Consider the following 11,641-nt stretch of genomic DNA (forward strand, 5'->3'; position numbering starts at 1 on the left):
ACGTGATTCGGGCATTCAGTTGAGAAAATAGGAATTTCAAGTGTTCTTAAGAATTTCATGTGATTTGGTACTAAATTCGTACTTCTAGGTGTTAATATAGTGATTTGATCGTGCGAGCAAGTTCGTATGATGTTTTTAGACTTGTGTGCATGTTTAGTTTGGAGCCCCGAGGGCTCGGGGGTGTTTTGAACTTAGAAAATTTTGCTGGTATAGCTGAACTTGTTGCAGGCCTCTAATCTCGCATTTGTGAGATCAGGTCGCAATTGCGAACCCTGCAGGTTCCGCTTTGCGGGGCTTTCATCGCAAATGCGAAGGGAAGTTGGGCATATTGGCGGTAGAAGTCGATGATTATGGGATCGACAGGACCCAATGTGAAAGGGCAAGTGTAAACACTTAAAAAACCCTCTACATGAGTTGTAATATCTTCTTCGGGGGTAGGAATCACCACCTCCTTGCCCTCCCAGTGGCAATCCTCCTTTACTTGTTTAAGGTCGCCCTCAGCTATCGAGCATATATACCTTGACATGGGTTCGAATCGACTAGGGACCGACGAGGTTTTCTCGGCCTTAAAGTCAGAAGTAAGATCACACGCCCCAGGAATGCACTCTTCAATACAAGGCTCCACCGGTATTTTATCGCCGACCAATCGCGACGAGGAGGCTTTTTCTTTTTGAGGGACAGTCTTTGATGTTCTGGCCATCGCTATATGAAGTTCAAGAAAGAAGAAGGAGTTGATGTTATGGCAAAAGCAAACTGACGAAGAAGATGAACTTAAGGAGAATAGAGAAGCTTGTAAAGATTTGAGGAAAGTTTTTGGAAATAAAGTTTAGAAACATTGTGAAATTGATCTATTTATAATGGCCACTTTGGCGGTTTGGGAGTGCTAGTGGCCTACCGTCAGCTATCATTAATTAATGATCTTAAAAATTGTGTGAACGCGACCTTTTAGTCACCTCTGTCACTGACATCATGGAATTGACGGCATGATCGAGGCATCGGAGAATCAAGGATCAAACCGTTTCTTATCACTTCGCTCTAAGAAACGCGGGGACTATCTGTATACGGTTGAAATCGGGCATGTTCGATTTTGTAGGCTCAAGGAGTTGCGTCGAGAATAAGCTCAAAACGGATCTGGCTCGAGCCCGGTGGCAGAGTATAGAACTTGAAGATCGAAGTGCTCATTGAAAACCAAGGCCGAATATGGCTGACTTCGAGTGAGGCATAATAACTGAACGGCGAGATATTAGCAATCGTCCGAAGATTTCGGCGGAGATCCCGTAACAGATCGAATCAAGCAATTATTGACACCAATCATGGATTTTATTTCCGTTATTAGAATTGTACCTTATATAGGATTCCTCTACTATAGAAAGAGGGTCCTCATTCATTTGCAGGATACATCATTCACTGCTAAGAAAATACAGCCACATTATTCTCTTGCTATTTTACTTACTGTTCTTCAGAGTCATTTTATCATTTATTCCCATCATCATACCTCGAGATTGTTATAGGTTGAAGTCGAGATTTTGTCTACACACTGGTTTGATCTATCTTGTTTTTAATTTATTTGCCTAATTCGTTGTTTGTCAATTGGTACTGAATTAAATCGCATATCCTTAAAACCACAATATAAGTTTAATTGTCACTCGAATTTAAGGGTAAACATAAGTATTAGATATATTATTTAAAATATTTTATTGTTGATGATATGTTAAATTGTTATATGTATAAAAGTATAGAATATTAGACAAATAAAAACCAAATTTAGATGGATTAAAGAAAGAAGAACAAACAGATTAACTATGTAATAGATCTTATCCATATTAATTAACTTCATGAATAAATATGATGAACAATTAGAAATATTTTATGTTAATTTTTATTTAGTTAAAGTCAAAGTTGGCCCGGTTTGCTTTGATTTAATAATATGGTGCAACTTGAATGGATCTTCTAAGATTCAAGAACTACCTATTTTCTTAAATCCAAATGTCATTTAGTAGTTAGTCATTCACTTTTTTTCTACGCTTCTCGTACCTATTCATTTTATTATTGAAATAAAATTATAATTACTGTTTACTAATTTCATTATTGTTTACTCACTATTATTTGGAATGACCAATACTAAATAACATATTATAAAGAACTCGGTTGGAAAATCATACATTTTAAATAGGTTATTTAGGTTTACCGATTCTTAATTTGTAGGAATTTTTAAACTAAATAGGGTATTTAGACTTATAAGAAAGATATTAGCTAATTTAACTTTTAAGTTTTGGGTTACCATTTTTAATATAGTACAAATAGATAGATATATTGAATGCTACGGGCACCATTACTGAATTTATACATTAGTATATTCTCAACCTCTAAATTTCATTATTGGTCTTTTGTTTGTTTAAGAAAAAAGTTTCAAACTTGGGCTCTCCTCAAATTTTTATGCTTTCTTTTGTTAACGTGATATCCAAGCCAATTTTTGTTTACCTTAAATATTTTGTCGGAAAAATAAAAAATAGCAAGATTTATAAATGGTAATTGAAGAATAGCCCACAGTTTCAAAAGTAATCGAAACTTAGTCACTTTTTCATGTAAAGATAAAATCTGAACAAAAATACTCTTAAAAATATGGAAATATTCCAGCATAATATGTTGGAGTTCGAATCCTTTACATATGAGCTTCCAGCATAATGTGCTGGAATTTCATAATGTGCTGGAGTTCCAACATAATATGTGGGAAGTTTATATGCAGGAACTCATAATCCTGCATATTACGCTGGAACTTTCCGTGTTCTGGAGTTCCAACATAATATGTTGGAAGTTTATACGCAAGAGCTCCATAATCTCGCATATTATGCTGGAACTTTATGTGTTTCAGCAAAACTATGGCTATTTTTAAAGGACTTTGCAAACACTGGCTATTTTTCGATTACCAATCTGAAAACTGGCCGGCTCGTGCTATTTTCACTATTTTGTCAAGTATTTACTATTTTCCCTTAACATAAATACCCGATAACGCTGTCTTCTCAAAATTTTATGTCTTAATGGCGCCTTGACCATTTTACCATTTGTCTTGGTCACAAAGCTCATCGGAGGTTGAATTTCTGGATTAACATTCCTTTCAAACGACTGGAATTCAGTCCAAAACTAAAGCAAATATAACTGAACTTTTATAGAAAAGAAGTCGTAAAAATTTCTGTCTGCCTTTTGTCGAGACAAAAAACTATCATACTAAAAATAAATTGACCTCTAGACGTAAGAAAATTAAGGGGCAAGCGCACATATAGTCATTCTCAGGGATGGTATTTAAAGATTAGCCACTACTTATTTTTTTTTTATTTTTTAAATTTTAAACTAAAAATCTTATCTTCAGGATAAGTCTGGACATTTTGTCCTGAAAATTTAAAATTCAGAATGCACTGACTAATTCCTAAATAGCAGCCCTTTAAAGTGGCTATCTGGTGTCATTTCTATGAAAAAGGTCGGCTTCGCACAGATAGATCTTTGCCGGGGGAGATTGGTGCCCATTGAGGTATGCCCATGGAGCACGCAGATCCCAAAAACGCATAGTTTCTCCTCCAAAAATGACTTCTCTGGTCGGGGAACGCATTAAATATTTACCTAAACCAGTAGGTCCTTGAGCGCGGATTGAACTAGGGAATAGAATTCAAGGGCAACAAAGGCCCTTAGATAGGACTTCATCAATGTATAGAAGAGATTTTCTTTCTAGTAGTTGCCGCGGGAGAGTCTTTCTCCAATGAGAGTAAAGAAAGTTTTTGGGCGAAAAGAACTTGCCCTTTGACACCAAGGTATAAAAGCTGATTGCTGGCGATGGAATTATTATAATATGAGTCAATATCCCTGAGGTTTATCTTACAAATATCCCAAATAAGTTTTAGAAACGCATTATAAAAAGAAAAAAAAGTTGCTCAAACTGGTCTCCCTTTTGGCCTTTGCTATTATCACACTATAAATGCAACTATACAAACTAAGGATTTTACCTTTAAAACCATAGAACTAACTAATCTCAATAAAATGACACAAACTATGGAAAACATGGTCCTTCAATTACTGGATGAGTTCTTGTGACCATAGCAATAGGCATTTTACTTCTACCAACAACAATAGTTTCCAAAAACTCACCATTCTCTGCTTCTCTTTCCATTTCACATGTTTTCTTGGCTTTAAAAATTCCCAATACCATCTTTCCTACTGCAGCTACCAATGCCAACCCGAGTAGTCCGATAACAGATCCAATAACCAAAAAACCCCATATTCTCCTCTTCTTCTTCATCTCTAAAGGTAACACTATAGAGAAATGACCGTGATTTCTTGTATAACATAAGTTAGGAAATATCATTCCACTAAAAGAAACTTTACCATTTTCATCAAACATAACACACTTTGTTCTTTCCTTCATCTCTGTTAAATTCTTGAACTCGATCGATATAGGTTGTCCCATTGGTTTAAGATCAATCTTTGTAAGATTTGTAATACTACTAATATGTGATGGTGCATCATAAACCATGAAACCAATAACAGAAGTTAAGAGATTGTAACCTGATATGTTGAAGTAATGAGAAGACAAGTTTCCTAAATCATTATACACAATGTGGATTCTTTTAACATAAGGTACTGGAATTGTTTTTGGAGGAATAGAAAAACCACTAAAGTTTGCACCTTTTTTCCACAATGTTCTGCTTCTTAATCGCACGAGTGAGAGTTTCATTCCTGCTAGATTTGAAGGAAGATTTGCATTGTATAAAGCTCCAGTATGTTGATGAACCAAAGTTTTGAAAGCATGTTCGTGAAGAATAACGTCTAATGATTCTGTAAGGTTGTTATTAGAACATTGAACAAGAAGAAAGAGTTTCAAGAATAGGAATAACAGAACTATGTACAAGTTGTGAATAAAACTTGATGGGCATTGTCTGTTCTTGGATTTCATTGAATTGGTTAAGTGTTTGGTTAGCTTTACTTTCCAACTGTATGAAGGATTTTGAGCTTGAAATATGGCTGAAACTGAGGGAGAAAGAAGAGTTGGAGGTGGAAAGTTGGTTTCTTTTGGACTAAAGAGTAGGGTTATACACTCAAAGTCATGCTTAAGTTGGTCCCAATAGATTAATAATAGGGATTCCACCTTAGGGTGAAGGAATGATGACTTTGTCTGTTGATAAAGAGAGACCATTATTCTTCCATGAAATGTGGGAATTATCACATGGACCAAAACATCTTCTTTTGTCTTCTTGCGGACAAATCTTTGTTATTCCTATTTGTTGCAATTACCTCTGTTGGAAACCTCCTCTCTACCCTTCCAGGGTAGGGGTAAGACTGCGTACATCTTACCCTCCCTAAACCCCACTTGTGAAAAATTACTAGGCTGCTTCTTGTTGTTGTTGTAAGGCAACAGGGGGGGTCATAGATTCCAGATAACAAGGATTCCTGTGAGGGTAAGTCAGACAAGTATTATGCACTACCAAAAACAGAAATTGAAACTTTGATGAATTCTGTATGAGAAGTCACTATAAGGTCAAAATATGAAACTTCACAAAGACTGTGATTGTCAAAATATGAACCGCTCAAAGACTGATTTTACTAATTTACACCAGTGCATATATGCCAATAGGTAACAAGCAATATATAGCCCATACAACTATTGCTCACATGTGCTGCACTTTCAAGTAAGATGCCACTACAATGTAAACTTCTTAAGGCCTCACTGAAGTAAAAAGTATAGTTTAGCTGTCAGCAGAAGCACAGCGATAGTATTTAAACTCTCTATTGGCTGATAGTAAGCTCAGCTCGAAGATGGAGAAGTCCATTGATGAAGTAAGCACTATCGTCAGCCAAAAACGCGCTCCAACCTACACCCAACAGGTTCCTGTAGCCAACAGCCTTGCCACCAGTGAAAGTGTAGTTCCCTTTGTATTTGCTCATGTATTGCTCGTTTGGCTTGGTACGAACTGCAAACTCGTAGTCGACTGCAAATGACACTGCCCCCTTCTCTTGCATGCCCAGAAACAGCCCAAAGCAATGGAATGCACTTTGTTGATCCATGTTGCAATGAGCTGACAGGAAAAATCCCTGTCCACCCAAATGGAAAGCCTGTGAATAAACTCTACCAGCAGGAAAGAGGCTAGCACACTCTTCTTTTTTCAAATCTAGGTAAATAACACACTGTTGACGAGGTGCTTCGAACTCGAGAACTTTAACAGGTCTGTATTTGTATGCCCTCTCCATGTAACGATGGCACAAAGCATTCCCTGCATCCGCAGCAATGGAGCGTTGCCGATATGGTGCTTCGGCCTTATAAAAAAGAGCCTCGAGGACAAGCTTTGTAGCAAGCTCAGGATCAAAATCATTGCATGTTAGGACTTTCTTCAGCTTCCTGCATGTCATGCATGGAAATCGAATGAGTCGACAAAGACGTGAGCTCAATACTTCCCGCCGTTCCTCAAGCTTTGGGTAATGGATGCGAGCCCACTTTAACGCAAAGTCATAGACAGCATCCTCTGAAGCAATCTGAAGATCGTCACTGGACAGAACAGCCTCAATTCCCGCAAGAGGCAAATTCAATACCTCTTCTTGGAACCTGAAGAATTTTAGAGAAATAAAATCTCAAAAGAAGATACCTTTCTCAAACTAGTTTTCATGCATGTGCATTGCACATGCCAAAAGCAGTTAGCGTAGAAAGTTATTCTTTAACTATGAGGCAAACAAGTAAAGATCATTTCCAAATTAAAAGAAAAAAATAATTTTCCAATAGGTAACAATTGATTAAAGTACAGACTGATATGGAAATGCTAAATCTTTCATACTTTTATTAGTGGTATAGATGGTAAAGAGTCTCACGAAAAGTGTATGAAGTATTGAAAGCTGAGGTCATTATTATAGGTCAATTCTTTGGTATGCTAATGAAACAAAAGGGAAAATTTCATCAGCTAGTGCGTGGAGCCCAAGAGGGGTGCGAATGTTAAAAGGAAGTGTTGGGTAATAGATATTCACTCATTTGGTAATCAAGATAATGAAATGAAGAAACTTCTCGTGATACTGAGAAAAATCAAAAACTTAACTAGTTTCACTATCAAATTCAACCAAACCAGAGCGAACAAGGTAAAAGTTAAAATTTCTATATAGAGCTACTCACTTGGTTATATCCTTGAAACGTGCAGCAAGAAACTGTTTTGCAGCATCTGTTAACGGCAGAACTGCATCAGCCATTAGTACACTGGAAGGAAGATCCAAATAAAGCAATGCTGATTCACAAGTCATGCGAAGATTCCGCAGTACGTGGCTGCAGTATCTCATGCATGACGCAACCTCAAATTTGTCAGCAGCCATCAACACATCAAGCACGGCAGTGAGTGTTGTAGTTGATAAAGTATTGCTATACATAAAATTCAAGAGGTCCATGAGGGCAGCTTCTTCTGCTCAATAAGATTGAGAAAGGCAAAAGTTAAAGTGTGTCAACTAACAACAAAAGAAAATATATGCAGATAATTTTTCCTTAAAAGGAAAAGAACGGAAGACAAACAAAAAGGTGGACAAGAGATTTTGCAAATAATTAAACCATTATGTGAGCACGGAGAATGCTAAAACTTGAAAACATTATGCGTGATAATCTATGTCAGATTGACCCTTTAGGAGTATCCCATATGCGTTATAATTAAACCATCAAGTGTATGGAGAATGCTATTAAACTCGTAAACATTATGCATGATAATCTACGTCAAATTGACTCTTTAGGAGTATCTCATATGGTTCACATCAAATATCCAAAATATATATAAAATATAATATAAAAAAAGGTATCGTGCTAAGGCTAATAAATAAAGACTACCTTATATGGTATTTACTTATCCAACTGTTTGGCAGCCCCAGAAAATCTCAATTATCATTTACTAGTAGGTAGTATGATTTCTATTGATTTGTACATTGATAGGTGAAGAATGTAAATGGAAAACACATCTAGTTTGGGCAAGCACAATCTCCTATTAGGGTAAAATCTAGTTATTCTAAGTTTGAACCCTAAAAATAACCACTGACCGCAATTGCGACAGGTTCATCCATCGCTCCTCTTCTCAGACCATTGCATTTTTCCAACCCTACCTTGAGAAGGAGTATTCTTTTCCAATTTATGTGAGTTGTTGCAACTCAAAGAGATTTGTGAATGTATACTTATCTAAAAAAAAAAAAAAAAAGTTTTGAATGCAGGCACTGTTCATGAAGATGATACAGACGGGTTTCTTCCCTCTATTCTAAGCTTCCCTCTATTGTAAGTTTTGTTTGGGAGGGAAGATGGGGGGAGTCTGTGTGACAATGCCCATAGTACGCTAGAGCCAAACATGCATTGACATCGGTTTATACCCTGATTCAATTAGGAAAGAAATGTAGTTGAAACATTCGAAGCTCATCTGTACAACTACACTTAAATTTCTGACAATGGGTAATACAACGTTTTCCTGTTACTCCAATCTCAAATATTGCACTTAGTGCTCAAGAAAAATTTACTAAATCTTAAAAAACAGACATTAAGCTGGAATGAATTGGATCTTTCACACAAGAAAGTAAGTCAAATTTAGTACTTACCCGACGCATTGATTCGTATGGTTACATGCCGTTGTTCCGACTCTTTCATGCCATTTGAGAACAACTAAGAAGAAAACAAATCGTTGTTTAAAAAAATTAAACAGGAGGTGCCTAATTAAGGCAAAAAATATTAGTATATTAAAGATTACTCACCTTATAAAAGAATGGACTCTTAGCTGCCAAAATGGGAGAACTGATATGTATAGTTCTCACCCGAAGGGGGTTGAAGAGTCCATGTTTGTAGATGAATCATCATCGCTTTTAGAAGCTTCATCATCGCCTATAAAACGCATCAAACTTGTCTAAAAACCTTGATAAATAGCCATTTATCATGTAGACTAATATTAAGAATGCATCATAAAAGAAAAGTTGACTTTCCAACTATGCAGGCAGAGAATATACTTCTCTCATAAGAGTAAGCAATATCAGAATCTAACCTCGGATTCTTGATAATCAGGATTTTATGGAAAGAATTAGAATCACTAATGAATAATGATTGATATCCTTGAAATAGCAGGAAAAAGTACTCCATTATAGGGAAGTGAATAGGTACCAGGGGGATTTGTGGTCATCTCAATGCCAGAGGGTGATTCCTCAAGCATTCCTACAGCTTCTTCATCTTGTTCATCATCAGCAAGACCATCTTCCATTTCAAGCACATTACAATTTACTACTTGCTCCTCACGTTGCATGACCACGTCCGCATCTGACAAGTGAATGAGATAAGCATACGAAAGGGGAAAAACAGGAAAACTCAAGTAATTAAAAGCACAGAGTTCCCAAAATATGTGACTAAAACAGGGTAAGTTTACGTGATAAACTACATTTTGTTCTTCGATAGACCACAAACTTTTTGAGAATGAACTTTTTTTTAATAGGCCAAAGGCCTAAGTACACTTTCAAGTATGACTTCAAACAGCCAACAAGCAATAGCATGTTTGAATCTATAGTATCTACGACAAAGCTTAACAGACAGACACACATGGAAAGGGGATGCAACATTATGGTATGAGGTACTCGAGCGATGCTACAGCATAAGTACTCTGCAGTGCCATGACTAAATAAGAATACAAACTGCAAATACATCCACAAGATCAGTTGCATGCTTTGTAGTTTGTACCAACAGCCAACACTCAAACAACTTCAATCAACTACATCATTTCATCCTCCCAGTTCAAAACCTTTCATTTCAAGTTGCATCTCATTAGTTTCATCAAACATGACCATTGACAACAACTTTGAAAACTGCAGCTGCTGTATCTATAAAGAAAATGCAACCCCATTCCACACAAAAAAACAAACCCCTAACTCAATAAACTGTCTTTCCCATAACAAAAATAACTACGACACCTCAATTCTAAACTAGTTGGTTCAGCTATATGAATCGTTTATAAACCGCCCTTTGCATGCATTAACCAAATAAGAATTTCCCTAGAAAAATCCACCCTTTTAAGCTAAATTGCAAACAGGGAAATCCAAATCCATATAAAGAGGTACATGAAAATTAACAGAAACCAAAATTCTACGGATAAAAAGATGTTGCCCTCCTTATTATAAAAAAGATGTTAAACCCTAATAGAGAATTGAGAGAACAATCCAGTTTTTTTTTTTTGTATTCTCCCCTAGAACAAAAAATCAATGCTAAAGTATTGCCTTTTTTATTAATGAAAATTAAAAGGAAAAAAAATTTTAAGCTAAATGAAGATGTTAAACCCTAATGGAAAATCGAAAAGTTAATTATTTTCTTTCTAAATATCTCCTCGGCTAAGATGGCACCCACGGTTGTGGCGTAGTGCACCTAAGGGTGTCGCCTAGTTGTCAATAAATGAGCGCAAACCATCGACCCCAGGATCCCAACGAGACAAAAGACACTAAGTGATTTTTTCTTAGCTTCCTAAAGTTTTGGTGTTTGTGTTTGTGGGAGATAGCAGCTACGCGGTAGAATAGTCCGGGTGTACACAAGCTGGCCAGACACTACTATTATCAAATACATGTAAAGATGACCTTGTTTCATACATGATAACAGAAAATCAAAACCCTAATGAAGCATTCAAAAAGACAAACCATTTTCTAAAACCAAAAATCTAACCCCCCCCCCCCCCAAACACACACACACAAAAAAAAGATGCTAAACCCTAATTGGGAAAATTTAAAATTGAAAAAAGCAAACCATTTTCTTTCTTGATGTCTTCTCTCCTACGCTTGCGGTTCCGGGCCCAATCATCAATGCCGCCAGTACAACCTTCACAGCCCGTTTTACAATCCGGCAAGTCGGGTACAATTTCAATCCTTAAGATCCGATCCGAGAAATTGCTATCATTGAAAGCGAACGCAAAGTCTGATTGTATACCCGACCCACACCCGGGAGAAAAATCAGAATCCATTATACAAAATTGAATGAAGTAACAAAAACTTACAGATTAAGAAGAGAAACCCAATTGAGAATTGATGAAAAGATTGTGTTTTTAAGGGTTTTTATACAAAAGAATTTACATAATTTGAATGAAGTAATTAATATTACAGATTAGAAAATCCAATTTGAGATTGTTGTGGATTTTGTAACGGAAGAAATTTTAATTGGTTATTTTTCTGGTTTGTTTTTATGCTTAATTTTGGGTTTAAATCAGTTAGAAGTAGTCTTTATTTAGCATACTCTTGTCTTATACAAGGGGAAAACAAAACCAATTCAAAATCTGTTCTTCAATTTTACATTCTTTTTTTTGTTTTTAAATTTATTTTTTCTCATGTGGAGTCTGTTGTGGTCAAATAATAGTCCAATTCAAAGACCATATTTAAGAGCCCTGATAGTATGTTACTGTAAATATAATATTTTTTAGAAAAAAATTAAATAAATATGATGTGATTAACGACATAAGTAAAAATTACGAAATAAGTAACTGAGCTAGATAGCTTGATCACTAAAAGACGATAATTAAGTTGCATTATTATTAAGTTTACATTGTTCAGTTAAGTTTTATGGCTTTGCGTATTTTGCTTGTTCTAGCTCAAAGATATAACTTTCACACGGCTTAAACGAGACTTAGTTTCAAAGATATAA

General features: G+C 36.0%; 2 protein-coding genes across 2 annotated transcripts; both read right to left on the reverse strand.

Moving 5' to 3' along the window:
• Window positions 1-3,867: 3,867 nt before the first annotated feature.
• Window positions 3,868-5,182, reverse strand: LOC107812466 (uncharacterized). The gene has a single exon (XM_016637591.2). The coding sequence runs from the start codon at window positions 5,180-5,182 to the stop codon at window positions 4,040-4,042; it is 1,143 nt and encodes a 380-aa protein (XP_016493077.2). The 3' UTR covers window positions 3,868-4,039.
• Window positions 5,183-5,495: 313 nt separating this feature from the next.
• LOC107812469 (BTB/POZ domain-containing protein POB1) lies at window positions 5,496-11,218 on the reverse strand. Its single transcript, XM_016637593.2, is given in 7 exon segments — window positions 5,496-6,586; window positions 7,142-7,421; window positions 8,584-8,647; window positions 8,737-8,804; window positions 8,807-8,863; window positions 9,137-9,289; window positions 10,754-11,218. Coding segments are annotated over 7 exon segments (1,650 nt in total). The 5' UTR covers window positions 10,968-11,218; the 3' UTR covers window positions 5,496-5,772.
• Window positions 11,219-11,641: the final 423 nt, after the last annotated feature.

The sequence above is a fragment of the Nicotiana tabacum genome, chromosome 1, assembly GCF_000715075.1.
Source record: "Nicotiana tabacum cultivar K326 chromosome 1, ASM71507v2, whole genome shotgun sequence".
NCBI lineage: Eukaryota > Viridiplantae > Streptophyta > Magnoliopsida > Solanales > Solanaceae > Nicotiana > Nicotiana tabacum.

What these genes read in the sequence shown, in the direction of transcription:
- LOC107812466 (XM_016637591.2), bottom strand. Translation starts at nt 5,182, where the DNA reads ATGGTCTCTCTTTATCAACAGACAAAGTCATCATTCCTTCACCCTAAG.